Genomic DNA, 16,397 nt, shown 5'->3' with positions numbered 1-16,397 from the left:
TAGTTTTCTGGCGGATTTGATGTCCTTTAAAATCTTGAGGCTCAAGCACAGGTTTTGCTTGCGACTGTCTTTGCCTTCCACATGTGAGCTGAGCTTTTACCCGTGGCCAGAGCATCCCCTAGTGTTGACCTACGCTATTTTCACTTGCTTTAAAGGAACAATTACACGGACAACGTGCACAGGGATTGAGAGAGGAGGCAGTCCTGTAGCCACTGGACAAGAAAAAGAATGGAAACATCCATGACTGGGAGGAAGGGATCCAAGTGTGTGCACACACTTCTGTGGAGTCTGTGGGGTGCACACTTGGAGACCCCTGGAGCCGGATCACCTTTTAGGGCTTCTGTTATTTCCCTGCTGCCTTTACTCAGAGGCACAGTAAAGTGGAAATTATGGGTTCTGGTTGACGTAAAGTGACTCTTCAGAGAAAGGATTGTGTTCTTTAGTTCTAGAAACCAAGGGTGGCTTGCTTCCTGGCACTCTTATTGATTGTGTCCCCTTAGATCAGTCCTTTGGGCAGGACTGACACTTGTAGGTTGCGGAGTGGGAGTAACATGGTTTGGGATCACCTTGAGGACTCCTGGATACTTTCCAGGCATGATTTTTTAAAAACACAATAAGCATTTATCGAGTTCCTTCCTTCTGTTTGCCTGACCTTGGGTTTAACCCTGAGATTGTGAAAATAGACTTCTTTCCTTCAGGCTAGTCGAGGTAGTGGAACAGTGTAGCTAGGAGGAGAAATGGGCACTATGACAGGAACCGCGGTGTGGTGTGGTAGGTGCCAGGTTAGAGGCAGGAGCGGGGTGCTGTCACACCGCCTGGGAATAAGGTTTTGGCGGGGGGAGTTACTGGTGAGCTCTACTTGTCAGGGAGAGAGCACGAAGGAGACCATACGTTGGTGCCATAGGGGAGGAACAGGAGTTGGCCGGGGGAACGGAGGCCTGGACAGAGGCGGAGGGTGAAGAGCCTGTGCGGTCACAGAGGGTTTGAACTGCCTGAGGAACTGGGATTTTATCCGGGAGACAGTGGGGTGCACTGGGTGCACAGATGATTGGATTTGCACTTCACAAAGGTGGCTACGTTGGCGAGCCATAGAAAACCCGAAACAGCCGTTGTCCCACCTCCACCAGACCAGGTGAGGCCGGGGAGAAAGGCATGTGCTCATGCTCCAGCATCACTTTGGCACTGGACTGAAGAGCAGCCCCGGCTCTGGGTCTTGACCAGCTTGAGAAACTGTTAAAGGCCCAGGCAATACCTACACATTTGCCAGTATTTGCAAAAATGAAACAAGAAAGAACAGAAGCACAAAATACACTAGGTTTCCATCCAGGGAAGGTGTGTCTGAAAGCTTTAGAAAGAGTGAGAGTTTGCACAGCTTGAAATGTGGGGGAAACACAGCCCAGCAGTGGATACTGTGGTATTGTTTCCTGAGCAACTGAAGATGGCCATTCCAGAGGAGGGACCCCTCCTGGAGGTCACTGGCAGTGGTGGCTTTCTTATACCAGTGAATCCCAATTATTTGGAAGTTGTGTGCATGTTAGAATATATTTCTCTAATGTTGTATTATTAAACTTTTATTATACTTTTAATGGTTTTCCCCAAGAGCTTTATTAACTTTATGGTCCCACAGTTGGGGGGAAAAATTACAGAATCTAATTGCATGGATTTCTGGGAGTCGTCACCTCTGCTGATAGCTAATTAGGGAAAAGGAAATGCATCATATTCTAGAGATGTTTGTCAACCCAACATACCGTACGAAGCAAATGCTAAATAAATTACCCCTTTTTTCGCCTCCCCTGCACAAAGCACATCTCTACGGTAGGTTTCCCACTTGTCAGATGAGATCAGTGTCACGGTAGGTTTCCCACTTGTCAGATGAGGTCAGTGTCACTGTTCGGGGCATTTGTTTCCACTGGAGACGTTGAGAACTTTGGGTTCTCAATGACAGTAATGGCTCATCCTTATTGAGCTCTTGCTACGTGCCCGGGAGGGTGGGACACTCCATCTGTAGCCTCTCCTTTAATCCTTTCGACCACCATAGGGGAAGGGTTCTCCTGTGGTCACTGCTTCGGGCTTGAGGAAACTGCACTGGAGGGAGGCAGGGGAACTGACCCAGGCATCCTGCCTCAAAGCCCAGCTCCGTTCCTCTTTCCTTAATTGTCACTCTGCTGCTTATTCCTCACACACCATGAAAAACACACAAACCACAGTTCCGAGTCCTAGAGATCCCCTTCCCTGCCCACACTCACTGGCCCTTCGGCTGCAGCTGGATCTTCCCTTCTCTCCAGGACCCAGCTGGGCACCTGAGTCTCCGTTGTCTCCTTCCCCCTCTGCCACCTATTTTGTGTTGCTGACCCGTCTTGAGGCGGCCCAGGAGGCAGCAAAACTGTGCTTTAACCTGGGCTCCATAGTGATCCACCAGGCCGCACTGGGTCCTGTACCGTCTGGGCCCGAGACCAGAAGAGACTGGGAAACAGGAGTGAACAAGGCTGCCCTCTATGGGTGGGAAACTGGAATTAAACCAAAAGCCTCCTGAAGGGAACTGCTGGTTTGAGTTCTGACATAATTCAACAGGTCCTAGGCTTACCTTTACCTGTGTATTATCGGTATCACAGGCGGGACGTGCCTAAGAGAACCAGCTGTCCAGTAAAGAAAGCCCCACATTTCAGATGAGCTGTATTCCAAAAGTTTGTTTATAAGTCCCTTCCCCCCCCACCATGAAACGGTTCTGGAAGTCATAGAATTTGGGGAAGACTACTGTTGATCTAGTGGCATTAGGATTGACTCTTAAGCTACTGACAGATTTACCATTAAAGTCGTGGGAAGTGACATTGTTGAAAAATGTTAAGACTTAAAGTTGTACTTGGTTCTTTACCTCTTTTTCAAATAGGTTAATATACGCACATAGTGTCTTCTGCCTTGATTTGTGTGACTTTCCAGAAAAGTCTGTGAGGGGTAACTTTCTGAACCATGTGGCAGCATGCTGTCGACACGGCCCCGTGCCTTCTGGTGCCCGCATACGTGCAGTCGTTCCTCGTCAGTACGCGTAAGGCGCTCTTGTTCGTGCACGGATGTGTCTAACATAAACCAGCCTTCCGCGCACATTGGTGTTCTTCCCCACCCTTTGCTATTACAGACCGTGCCACGGGGATTCTTCTTGCTGGATATGTGGGGACTGTCCTAGTGGTCAGCTCCCCAGGGTACGCTAGATCGAGGAGCAGGTACCAGTTTGCACTCGACCGGCACTGGTGACCCTGCCCTTGCCTACACGGTCTGTTTGGGTTTGGCTTTTGTTTGCTGTATTTCCCCCAGGAAGCTGGTCCTGTTAGAGAGCTCCAGAAACGAGCAGAGAAGGAAGGGCTCCATGGCAGCACTGGACAGTCACGTGCTCTGGCTCTCTGGCTCCCCGAGGGGGCTGTGCACAGGGAGAGAGGCGGCACATCTCAGAACGCACTGTCACCATGTTGCTCGCTTGTTCTGGCTGTGAGCTAGGTACACCTGTGTGTGTGAGGACCAGCATTCGGGGGTTCTGTGGGAGGTGGTTTCTTATGCACCTGGTTGGTGAACCCCCTTCCTCGGCCTGGCTCAGGAGCTCCACCCCATCTCTGTGGGCTGTGGGATGGCCCTTCACTGTGGTGGTGACCTTGCTCACCTCACATTTGGTTGAGAACCAGGGGCAGGTGTGGAAACTGAGCTCTCTGTGGACCCTGCTCCAGGACTGTGGTCCCTGCTGGGACTCGGGGAGCCATGAAGGGCACTCAGGGCTGTGTAGCACCAGTGACACGAACGCTGTTCTTGGTTAATGCTGTGAAATGCCTCTGCTGGCGGGGAGGCCAGTGAGCAGAAAGGCTGAAGCTGGATGGAAAACACCCGTGACATCTTGGGTCCAGAGAATGTGTGTCTGTGAGACACAAACCAAAAAGCAGTGTTAACTAAAGACCCAGCCTGTCTCTCATATAAGCAATGTATTTAGCCTGATCGCAGGGACAGAGATGACTGTCTTCATTACAGTAGTGGGTCCCGCTTGCCGAGTCCTGCCCACGAGGCGGGTGCAGCTTTTCTCCCTGTTTGTGGACTGGAAGGGGACATGCCGAGAAACCTCCCTTACCTGGCTTGTGAGTGACTAAGCATGGCCACGCCGTGGCAGGGCTTGGTCTGTGTAACTCAGAAGCCACCCTCTTAACCACCCCCTGTACCGGCCAGGCCCTGGTGTGCATCTGGGCCAGGCCGGTCAGTCCTCGTGAGGAGAGCTCGGCTGGCCCATCGCCCTCCCAATAGACAAGGCCGGAACTCAGTCTTTACTCGCTGTTGCTTTGCCCTCATTGATCAGAGTTCATTTTATTTTACTCTGTAAATGGAAGACCTTTCCAAAAAAAAGATGGAAGATTTTTAAATTAAAGTCAAGGAATAGAACAGGATAGCACGGGGTGGGGGGCGGTGTTGTTTCCAGTTTAATACAGCTACAGAAGTCTGAGGCTGCTGGTAGTATCTGTTATATAAATTGAACCAGGCCTGATTCCAGCAGGGGGAGACACGTTCATGCCAATTGTCCTGTAAGAAAAAAACAAGGAATTATTTATACCACACATGTACGTGCGTGTGTATGAATGAGGGGAGAGCAAGACAGACAAAAAGAGGACGCGGTGCCTTTGAAAGCCCTCTTGTTCCTTCTGCATGTCCACGCCTCTCAAGATCCAGACCAGACATGGTTCTTTCAGAAAAGAGTCCGTAGCTATAAGGGCACGTGTGAAATGATTTCACTGTGGGTGGTTTATTATGTGGCACTTTAAAAGGAAAACTCCACTTGTCTAGAAAGCTTTATTTGACAGCTGTGTTTTGAAGGTGTTGCTGGCCAGGCAAGGTTCTTAAAGCCCCTGGTCCTTACGTGAGCAGCATCGGCTCTCCGACTCCAGCAGGCATGTGCTCTCCAGCCTCGGCATTAGCGTGTCACCCGGCGGATCAGAGCCTTCCACGCACCAACGGCACAGCCTGCAGAGCATGTTAAGGAGCAGAGAGGACTCGGAAGAATTGAACAGCCAATGGGGCCGTGGCAGGGACGAGTTCTTGTCCCCCGTAGAGCTTGACGCGGAGACTACAGCAGTGGTTTATTGACATTAGAGTAGCTGACCGTTGTTAAGGAGCGATAAATTGTTTCTGAGTCTCACCCTCCTGAAACCCTAAGCTGAGTGGTAATGGGCTGACCTGTGTCCTCAGTGGTCATGCCTGGGCTTTAACCATGAGTGACCGCAGCCAGGACACGCTAGGCAGAGGATGGCCTGTGCTCTGCAAGTCTTTGCACGTGCGGGGGCGGCAGGAATGGCGCAGCCTCGGTGATGCTGCGGTGAGGGCGTGAGCTCATTGTCTCCCAAGGCACAGGTACAATGTGTAAGGTGCCACATTGAAAGTACGGTGGATAAAGGGGCACCTGGGTGGCTCAGTTGGTTAAGTTGCCGGCTTTTTTCTAGCTCGGGTCATGTTCCCAGGGTCATAGGATCGAGCCCCACGTGGGCTCTGCACTCAGCAGAGAGTCTGCTAAGGTTTCTCTCTCCATCTGCCCCTCCCTGTGTACGTGTGTTTGTGTGTGTGCGTGTGCGTGTGTGTGTACATGCGTTCTCGCTCACTTACTCTCAAATAAATCTCTTTTAAAAAAGGGGGTTCCTCTCAGGCGAGTCTAGTTTTCCAGATCACTTCCCATCCACCATGGAGCCTTCCTCTCCAGACAGACGTAGACTCCATGTTGAAACTTAGAGGGAGGCACCCTGCTTCTCCTGCTAGACTTTGTAGCTGGCCTCTTGCGACAGACACACCAGATCATTTGCCCCCACCTGCTTGTCGCTGTGGTGGCCAGAGGGCATCGGTTCTTTAAGTCAGAAGAGGTTCACCTGACGCAGGCCGCAGAAGGCTCCTGCGTGGTAGGGCCAACGCCGTGTGCGGGGCAGGGTGTGTGCGGGGCAGGGCACGCAGCCCTCCAGAGTTGAGCCCGACCCAGAGCACCTGAGGAAGTGCAGACAGGGCCTCTGGTATGATCTGGGCATTTGCGGATACCTCTGTCTCCGCATGGCATTTCGATCCGGTGAACTTGCTAGAACCTGATCTCATGAAGCCATCATCGGGGGCTGTGGAGGTTTATTTCAGAACCTGAGGAAATCTGCCTCGTGGGTGGTGGCGATGGCTTCATCAAGGCGCCCGGGCCGCCACGTGCTCAGAATCCTGTGCCGTGCAATGTCTTCTGTCATGTTTTGACGTGCGGGTCTTCTTTGGTTGGACAGTATCTTTTTGTGTCATCGGGGTTTTTTTGTTAATGTGAAGTGTTTTAGGACTGCTTGGAAACCAGTTATTCGTTAGGGAAGTAGAACCAGCCTCTCCATTGCAGCCCCTAGAAGCCAGTGGCCAGCATCTGTTTATTGGCCTGGGCAAGAAGTCACAAGGTCAGCACCGAAGAGAGAGCCGCCTGCGCACCCGGTGGCCGTTGGCGCGGTGGCAGCCGAAGCTCCGGATTGTACTGACCATTCAAGCTGTAGCTTCCCGCTTAAACACTGTCCTTGCTGAGACAGCTCCCCCCCCTTTTTTCCCACAGGAGGACACCATGGAGGTGGAGGAGTTCTTGAAAGAAGCTGCAGTGATGAAAGAGATCAAGCACCCCAATCTGGTGCAGTTGCTCGGTGAGTGCGCGGGGCTCTGGCGAGAGGGCCTCTTCGCTGAACTCCCCCCCCCCGGGTGCTGCAGGTGCTGCGAAGGAGGTGAGCGGCCTGCAGCACGAGGATTTCTGCTGCGGGCGTCTGTCCTCTGCCAGCACGCAGCCCGTGGCAAAAAGGAGGCCGATGTGGGACGGCGTGGCAGGGGAGAGGGAGGGCTCCACACCCAGCATGGGGCCCAGTGAGGGGCTCGATCTCAGGACCCTGAGATCGTGACCTGAGCCATGCAGGTGCCTCCTGTTTTTTTTTCTTAAGGGGGCAACGTTACTACTTTAATTCGATACCTAAAAGCAGATGTATGCAAATCTCCAATGGCTTCAGAGACCAGAATTTCCAGTCATTTCACTGCAGTTACTCTGTAAGCAGACATGCCCGTGGTGGGGGTGAACTGACAGTGCTGTAGGCTGTTTGGCGTGTGCCCGACCTTTGCCTCTGAGCTTATTGGCAGCCTCTTCTGTTGGAGGTCAGGGGCCCCAGAGGAAGAGAAGAGCGCGGCCGCGTCCCTCCCATAGGAACGTGAGCACAAGCCACGAGTACTTGCAACTGTGGCAGAGGTTGGGTCCCAGATTTAGGGGCAGAGACAGAATCCATTTCAGGAGTCCTTTTCTGTTGCGTGGTCCTTTCCGGGGTTGGTGCACTCGGCCACGGAGCAGCACACCAAAGCCCTCGACGTTTCTCTTGTTGGCAGGGGTCTGCACCCGGGAGCCCCCATTCTACATAATCACTGAGTTCATGACCTACGGGAACCTGCTGGATTACCTGAGGGAGTGTAACCGGCAGGAGGTGAACGCCGTGGTGCTGCTCTACATGGCCACCCAGATCTCGTCAGCCATGGAGTACCTGGAGAAGAAGAACTTTATCCACAGGTAGGCGCCTGGTGGGGCAGCCCTCCCCGCAGAGCCACAGAGTGGCCATGGGGCCGGCCACCTTTTACAGAGAGCGCCAGCTTACGAGGTCTTTGGGCTCAGCCTTTCACCTTAGTGCAGGCAACACAGTGGGCCGTGGACCACAGGCAGGCGCTGGGTTCCTGGCCTCGCCAGCTTCACGCATGCATCCAGGACCCAACTCAGCAGGCCTGGACCCTGGGCCCGCTGAGCAGTGGATCCCCGCATTAAGAACTATTTCCCGCAGCACCGTTTTGGACGACGTGGAATGCTAAATGAAGTTCATCAAAGGCATCCTTCCTGATAATCAGGCCCTGGGAAGCGGAGCGCGGTGGGCGCTCGTCAGGGATGCCCTCCTCCCCCGGGGCTGGCGGGGGGGCCGGCGTGGCTCCCACACGGGCTCGCGGTCACAGCCGGCGCTCGGGCTCTTTGTGTTTCGCGGTTTCTCTCCTTTCTCTTTATTATCATTTCATTCTCCACTTAACTTGCTGTCCTCTGGCTCGGGGATGTTTCCATGATTGTCAGAACTGTGTATGTGTAGTTCTAAATTAAGCGGCTTTGCTGTTTTGAATCCTGGAGTGTTTTGACCTTCAAGCGTGCCACAATTACCTTGGTGTTCGCATTCCTTGCTGGTGGAGATGGCTTCCTAGCAGAATGACGGCCTGAGCAGGACAGGGCCTGACAGGCTTTGCTGGTGACTTTTATACACGATGTTCTCCACGCCACCGCTGTGAACTTTCCTACCCAATTACCTCAACTGTGGAGCCCGTACATGAGATTCCGTAGTGGGGAATAAGAGCAGCACGTGTGAAAGGCCGGCCGCTTCTTGTAAGACAGCGTTCCGGGGCTGCGCAAGAGCCTGATTCATGTGCTCCTGTCACTCAAGAAGGTGAACCCTCTGAGGCTGCAAATTGAGATTTCTTGACTTCTGGTTTGCTTTGCATGGCTAGATCCGCTCCTTTTTCATTTCATGAACTTAAAATGCTTTACCAAAATCCTATTAGGCACAAGTCTTCTGCATTTAATTTCCCTCTGATTGCTGGTGATCGGGCTATCTTAGGCAGACATCGCCTGAAGGTGCTGCCTCTTCTCATTCCTTCGTGCCGTTTTGCCTTGTGATTTCATGGTTAGCATCCACGGACCAGATATCAGACTCCCACCTCCCTGGGACAATCAGGAGGCGAGAAGAAGCTGATTATACAGGAGAGAATTTGTAGGATACGTCCGGATAAGCATCAGGAGGAAATAGGAGAGTGTGAAACACAATTTGGGAGGAAATGCTGTGGGCTTTATTTTTTTTTTTAATTTTTAATTTTTTAAATTTCTTTTCAGTGTATGAGAATTCATTGTTTATGCACCACACCCAGTGCTCCATGCAATACGTGCCCTCCCTAATACCCACCACCAGGCTTACCCCTCCCCTTCAAAACCCTCAGATTGTTTTTCAGAGTCCATAGTCTCTCATGGTTCATCTCCCCTTCCAGTTTCCCTCAACTCCCTTCTCCTCTCCATTTCCCCATGTCCTCAATGTTATTATTTCTTAGGGCTCCACAAATTGTGGGCTTTATTTTATTTTGTCCTTTATCAAGTCTGGATGGGCCCAGTGTAGATTCCATCTGATGGAAGTTGAGGATTGGCTGATGCCTTTGTTCCCCGTGCCTGGCATAGAGCTCTCCTAACCGAGCAGACCCTTGGTGACCACAGATGTGCAGGCATGAGTGGAAGCACTTTACATATTAACTCACAACCACTCACCACAGCCCTAAGAAGTAGGCGCTGCCATGATCAGCTTCATTTAAGGATGAGGGTAACGGTGGCCCAGGGTAATGAACTTGCACCTCTTACCTTGGTGGGAGCTCAGGCGGATGTGAGGGATGAGCCGTGCTCCCGGTGGGGTGCTCACACGTGTTCCCCAGGGGACTGGACCCTGCCGTCAGGAGCGTGCCTTTGATCACTGGTGATGGGTTGGTGAGGCCGGGAAAGCTGGCCACACTCCCGGATAAACGCTTTCTTTCCCCAGAGATCTTGCTGCCCGAAACTGCCTGGTAGGGGAGAACCACTTGGTGAAGGTGGCTGACTTCGGCCTGAGCAGGTTAATGACCGGGGATACCTATACCGCCCATGCCGGGGCCAAGTTCCCGATCAAGTGGACAGCGCCAGAAAGCCTGGCCTACAACAAGTTCTCCATCAAGTCCGACGTCTGGGGTAAGGGCTGCTGCTGCTCGCGGTCAACCCTCCCTGCCGGGGCGGCTCCGTCTCCTCTTGTCCTCACTCCTCTTGCCTTTTCTCTGCCTCTTTCTTGCTCCTTCACTTCTTTTCCTTTATTCCTGAATTTTTTATTTTTTTCTCACTTGATAGTCTTTACTCCTGTTTTCTCTCCAAGGTGAAGTAAAAGCCAGTGTTTTCTTCTAAAATAATTCAGCTTAACTTTTTTTCTCCCCCACTAACTCACCGCCTTCATCCGAAGCGTGCTCCTTGGGTTTGCAGGGGCAGTTAGCCAGCCCTGCAGGCACACAGGGTCCTCTGAGCAGGGAAGGCCGTGTCGTTTGGTTTGGGCTTTAAATAGATTATTGCCCTTGGAAGCTTCACCTGCCAGTACTTAGATGTTTTGTTCAAGAACTTCCTATTGTGGCACGTCGTAAGCATCCACTGAAGAAGGCGGAGTTGCACCGTGGGCCCCGTGCACACATCACCCCCCTTCCTGGCCGTCAGTCGTGGTTCTCCTGCAGCCTTGACCCCGCCCCCGCCCCAACGGTTTTGAAGCAGATCCCAGATAGCGTATGATTTTGTTCATAAATATTTCAGTAGGAGTCTCTCAAAGATGGCTCTTTATTCTTGTAGCCACAGTGCCCCTCCTCCCCATATTGACAGTAATTCCTGAGTATCACGATGCAGTCAGCGTTTGCATTTCCAGCTGAGCCGTAAAAGTCCTACTTCTCCCAGCTGCTTGAGCTGAGATCTGAGCACTGTTCACACCAGGCAGGCGGTCGGTGCGCCCTCTGTGCTGTCCGGTCTAAGCTCCCACCCCGTCTTTCCACGGCCTTTGCTGTCTGTTTGTTAAAGAAACCCCCTCCTGGGTCCTTCCACGTCTCCCACACCGCATCCCGCGCTGTAATTCAGTGTGTTCCTCTGTCTTCCGTACTCCTGGTATGTGCGCAGCTGTGGCTGGTCCACCGGGTCATCCTCGGGTCTGACTTCTTTTCAGCAGGACAGCGTCATGCGCCATCGTGTGCTGTTTAATCAAGCCAGTGCTAGGCTCCATTATCCCTCCCGTGTGATTTTACAGCTCCTGATACCCAGTGCCTAGATCTGCTGATCTGTTAGGGGTTGCGGAGTGGTGCTGCTCTAATTCTGCCACTCCTCATTCACCCGTTAGCTCGGCGCTTCTGTAAGAAGAAACCCTCCTCTGCTGTTTGGTTACTCGGGGGTACAGTTCGTTTAGAAAAAGCAGCATCGTTCGCTTCCTTGCTGTTGTTCACCCGTGTTCACACAGACGAGTTGGTGTTTTAATGCCTTCCAGTGATGACCAAGTAGATTTGGGGGTTTTTTCTTTTGTGACACTATTATGATATAGGTGTATATAAAATATAGATGTGACATGGTTGACTATGTTTTAACCCACTGCAGTTCTTTTTCTTCTTGATACTTTGTCTCTTATATGGCCAGTGGGAACTGCAGATTGCTCCTGGTCCTTTTGACAAAACCCTTGTAGTCGTTAACAGTGTCCGTCTGGGGCCATAAAGATATTCCCGGTCCGTTCCATGTCCTGGACCTGAATCACCCATTTCTCCAAGGAGTCCTGTGCACCAGTGGGGGAAGAGGCAAGAGGGAGAGAATCCCACGCAGACTCCATACTGAGCATGAAGGCCCACACAGGGCTCGATCTCATGACCCTGCGATCCTAATCTGAACTGAAGTCAAGAGTCCTATGTTTAACCACTTAAGCCCCCCAGGTGTCCCAGTTTTACATGATTTTTATGAACTGTTTGGAGTTAGAAGGGGCCTTGGAGAGGATACTGTACACGAGAGAGGAGAGGAGGCTTGTTTTAGACACTTAGCTAGCCGATCTCAGAGCTAGGAGTAGAAATAGCCTCTTGACTTCCAGCCGTCGGGGTCCTCCACCGTAAATCCCAGCACGGTGGTCTCATTACATCAGAGACACTGGCAGGGCTGATCAACCCAGTTTCTTCCCCCCATTGAGCTCGTTGTGGAGTGGGGAGGGTGTTAACTGAACGTCTCCTTCTGTTCAGGGCTGTTGGTCATTAAGAGCCTAGCAGGATGTCCCTGGGCTGCTTCTGAGGGCGGAATTCTCATGTGCGCTACCTAGGTTTAGCCAGTTTTAAGTGCAGGAGAGTTCCATTTCATACACCTTCAACAAGCTCTGTCTTTCTTTTTTCTCGTAGCTTTTGGAGTATTACTTTGGGAAATTGCCACCTATGGCATGTCACCTTACCCAGGAATTGACCTGTCCCAGGTGTATGAGCTGCTGGAGAAGGACTACCGCATGGAGCGTCCGGAAGGCTGCCCGGAGAAGGTCCACGGACTCATGCGAGCGTGTGAGCCTTGCCCAGTGGTGCCAGAGGGCCGTGTGGGGGCCGTGTGGGCTCCGTGTGGGCTCCGTGCGGGCTCCGTGCGAGGGGCCGCGCGAGAGTGTGTGCGCCCCGTGCGAGTGCTCCCCTTCCTTCCCTGCCTCTCTCGATCCACTTTCTCCAGAAGCAGCCAGTGTGGCGGTTAGGTCCACACTCACCCAGACTGTCCTCCGCGCTTCTGTACCCACTGTTTACACGTAGCGATTACGTGGGAGGGGGGTTTTGGTTTCTTTTTAATGCAAAAATGGGATTGATGGATTCCAAGCTTGGATTTCTTATTAATAAATACAAATTCCTGGGCCCTGCCTTCGAATATCCTGCTGTAGTAGGCACATGCTCCGCTGACGTCTAGCTAGTTGGTTTTATTATGTATATATTTATATAAGATCATTCCCTCAACTTTTTTTTGCACGTAGCTGTATGACAGGCATTATCTTTTGGTCCGCATTTCAAAGGTATCTCTCCCTCTCCCCACCCCCTTATTTTTATATAGTTGTTTAGCTTCCCATTAAATGACTTATTCATTCATCTAAAACCATTTTGGTAGACATTTGGTTGTTTCACATATTTGTTTGGCTTTTGCCATTACTAGGAAAGCAAGGATGAACCCCCTTATATGTATACCTCTGTGCATTATGCTGGTATTTCTAAAATAAAGCAAATAAAACCAAAGTTAAACCATTGGTTCAGAGGGCTATTTGCATTTTAAATTTTGATAGGTTTTACCAAATTGTTTTCCATGGAAGGTACCCCCCCAAAAAAAGGTACCACTTCTCCCACCAGAAGTGTAGGAGAGTAACTGTTCTCACCAACATGGGGCTTTATCAGTCCCTAATCCTCACATTAATCTTGGGGCACCTGAGTGGCTCAGGTGGTTAAGCATCCAACTCTTGATCTCAGCTCAGGTCGTGATGTCAGGGTCCTGAGTTTAAGTCTCACATTGGGTTCCACACTGGGCATGGAGCCTACTTTTAAAAAAAAAAAAAAAATCCTTGTGTCAATCTTGTCTTAATTAACATTTCTTTACTGATAAGGAGTTCAGACTTTGATAACCCAGAAGTAAGGGTGAACTAGAAAGCAAGCCGCTTGACTTAGTGATTCTCTGCACTTGTTAGAGTGGGGCTGGGGAAAAGACTTATAAATGTAGTTCTTGCTGTCACATCTCTCTGGGGCTTTACAATCCATATTCCTGCCAATATCTAAAGTCTTTTTGAATTCTTAATGTCTGTAATAGGACACAGTGACATTTGTCACTTTAACTTGTCACAGCAAAACATGGTTAGCAGGATTGGGGTTTTTTTTGTGTTTTTTGTGTTTTTTGGGTTTTTTTTTTAAGATTTGAGAGAGCACGAGTGGGAGGGGCAGAGGGAGAAGGAGAAGCAGACTCCCTGCTGAGCAGAGAGCCTGCCGTGGGGCTCAATCCCGGGACCCTGAGATCATGACCTGAGCCAAAGGCAGAGCCGTATCTGAGCCACCCGGGCATCCCTGGGGTGCTTCTTTCATTACCAGACTTTCCTTAAGAACTGCTAGACCCCCGCTTATTAGCAGGGCCTCATGCATGGTCTGACTGTTTTTCGTGTGTCCAGGTTGGCAGTGGAATCCCTCCGACCGGCCTTCCTTTGCTGAAATCCACCAAGCCTTTGAGACGATGTTCCAGGAATCCAGCATATCAGATGGTAAAATGCCCATTCCTGGGGGTGCCTGCAGTGGGGTGAGAGGTTGGAATGGAAGGGGACAGCGAGTTCTCTGAGACCAGAGAGCTGGGCAGAGGTGTTGGGCGTGGAGCTGTCTTGCAGCCATGCCGGACTCTGAGAAGTACCAAGGGTGATTTTCTCAGTATCTGTATCTCTTCTGTAACTGTGCATGAATGAGCTCTCTTACTCGAGGGGGAGAAAAAGACGGAAAACACCAGCATACCAAACTGACACCATTACTGATGGCTGCTGATTTTTGGTTTGGGTTTTGTTCATAGAAGTGGAAAAGGAACTGGGGAAGAAAGGTGTGCGAGGGGTTGCGAGTACTTTGCTGCAGGCCCCGGAGCTGCCCACCAAGACCAGAACCTCCAGGAGAGCTGCGGAACACAAAGACCCCACTGAGGTGCCTGAGACGCCCCACTCCAAGGGCCCGGGAGAGACCGGTACGTCCCCTGCCCCCAGCAGACACCCAGGGGCGTCCACCCCCTCAGGGCCAGTACAGGCAGATGGGAAGCAGTAAGAGAGCCTGCACAGAGGGCAGGCAAATTCCTCGTTAGTGATCCAGCTTTGAAAAGTGGAAGGCTCTCCCCTCCACACAGCGTCGTTCCCCTCCTTCTGGGAGTCCTTAGGAACCGTCGGCTTCAGTAGTTACTCTGGTCAGGTGGGCACAGGTGCTTATGAAGCCGACTGAGAACAAACCCGCCTTTTCATGTATTATTCACGGCATTGGTGGTTGCTTTTGCGGGCGCCGGAACAATAATAAATATTGAACCAAACGAAGAGCAGCTCGTTGCGAAGTGCGGAATGAAAGCTCCCTAGAACTGACGGAGCCAGGGGACACCCGCAGCGCAGCGCCAGTGTCCACACATGGTCTCTGAGAAAAGACTGGCGGCCCCCGTTCCCTAGCTGCTTGCGGGAGGTGGCAGCGGTGCCCAGGAGTCTCCGGGTGTCGGGAGGAGTAACCCCCGCCGGCACCAACCAGTGCTCCCGCAGCCCCCCGCGCCCTGCTGTCCTTTGAGTTTGGCTGCTCTGGTGCAGCAGCTGCTGCTCTCCCAGCAGAACCCTGGAAGCCGGGTTTGTGGAGGCTCCTGGGGGAAGCTCTCATGGTCCACTGATGAGTGAGTGGGGAGATGCAGGACAAAGCCAGAACAACGAGATATTTAGGCATAGCACAATTCCCAAATACTTCTTCTCGTGTACCCATATTAGTTAAAAAAAAAAAAAAAAAAAAAAAAAGTCACACATGAGTCTAGGTGTATATGCGTACTATGCCCAGACATGTGTTTTATAAAATACAGCAGAAATGTACACTTAGAAGGTACAGGGAGCCTGCTTCTCCCTCTGCCTCTGCCTGCCATTCTGTCTGCCTGTGCTTGCTCTCTCGCCCTCTCTCTCTGGTAAATAAATAAAATCTTTAAAAAAAAAAAAAAAAAATGATCTCACAACTGTTGTCATTGACATCCTTACTAAGAGTGTGGAACGTGCATCAGCAATAGTGCCATCACCTGGATCTGTGCTTCTCAAACTTAAATGTGCACATGAATCACCTGAGGGTCTTCTTAAAAAAAAAAAAAAAAAAAAAAAATCCAAATTACAGAGTTTTCTTTCCACACCCCCGATTGTCTTGCTCACCCACTTTTGAAGTCTGTGGCCTATAGACTCTCCAGAAGCTCGGGCCTGTGTCCTTCTGTTAGTTGTCAGGATTTCAGGTAGCTGAGCAGTGGGGATGGGGAGAGGCCGCTGTGGGAACTTCAGGCTTATTAAAAGCCCAGTGATAAGCAATCATGTTCATTTATGCCCATCAGTATTCATCTGAGGGGTGTTTTGATATGTAATCTCGTGGTGAGCCGAGAGTGTCAATTAGCTGTTCAGCATTGAACTAGAGCGGTGCATAATTCATTAGGATTTCACGTTCTTCAACTTCTTCCGCTGGATTAAAGTTTTGGAGGTCCGCAGCGTCCTCTGAGTCAGGTGTCCTGCGTGCCCCCTGGTGTTCTGACAGGCGCCCCCTTGTACCTCTGCTCCAGTTGTAGACGTCCTCTGTGCTGCTCTGGGCACTGACACAAAGCTGCTCCTCCCAGCTGCCCTCAGAGGGAGAAGTCTGTCATTCACCAGCCGGGAGCTTGGCAACACCAGAAAGATTTCTTGGGAGCTGTTATTCACGTATAAAGAATGCCCATTTTAAAATGTGTAAAGGTCACTCCTTCTTGTTCGCCAAGCATAGTAGCCCATTGTCACCGTGGTGCATGGCCCCTTCCCTTCGGACCTCACCTCCTAGGACCTCAAATGGCAGGCCCGAGAGGCCCGGGGCTTGACCCTTTGCTCAGCCCTGTCACGGTTTTTATGTGCTAGGGAATGGTACTGGGGGACTCTGTGCTGTCAAGGAAGCCCCAGGGCAGGGATGAGGGGCCCAGCTTTCTGTGCTGCTGTCCTTAGGGAAAAGAGACACTTTTCCTGAAGACATTAACAGTGGTGACAGCAGTCAGTGAGAGGCTACATGCCAGTAGCTGGGATGGACGCTTTACGCTCACTGAGTTA

The 16,397-nt window shown here is 51.4% G+C and overlaps 1 protein-coding gene across 4 annotated transcripts in view; it reads left to right on the top strand.

Annotated features, from left to right (window-relative positions):
- Positions 1-16,397, top strand: part of ABL1 (ABL proto-oncogene 1, non-receptor tyrosine kinase) — a 137,208-nt gene that overhangs the window by 111,803 nt on the left and 9,008 nt on the right. For all 4 annotated transcript variants that reach the window (XR_009346578.1, XM_059143115.1, XM_059143113.1 and 1 more), the window contains exons 5-10: positions 6,575-6,659; positions 7,381-7,558; positions 9,597-9,781; positions 11,980-12,132; positions 13,752-13,841; positions 14,138-14,302. Coding sequence is in view for 3 of the 4 variants with exons in the window: in XM_059143115.1 (XP_058999098.1) it covers positions 6,575-6,659; positions 7,381-7,558; positions 9,597-9,781; positions 11,980-12,132; positions 13,752-13,841; positions 14,138-14,302 (856 nt within the window). In the remaining variant the exon portion in view is untranslated. The remainder of the gene's footprint in view (positions 1-6,574; positions 6,660-7,380; positions 7,559-9,596; positions 9,782-11,979; positions 12,133-13,751; positions 13,842-14,137; positions 14,303-16,397) is intronic.

The sequence above is a fragment of the Mustela lutreola genome, chromosome 12, assembly GCF_030435805.1.
Source record: "Mustela lutreola isolate mMusLut2 chromosome 12, mMusLut2.pri, whole genome shotgun sequence".
In the NCBI taxonomy this organism is placed as follows: Eukaryota; Metazoa; Chordata; class Mammalia; order Carnivora; family Mustelidae; genus Mustela; species Mustela lutreola.
The sequence above is the reverse complement of the archived record's forward strand: the minus strand, read 5'-3'. Positions and strand labels throughout refer to the sequence as shown.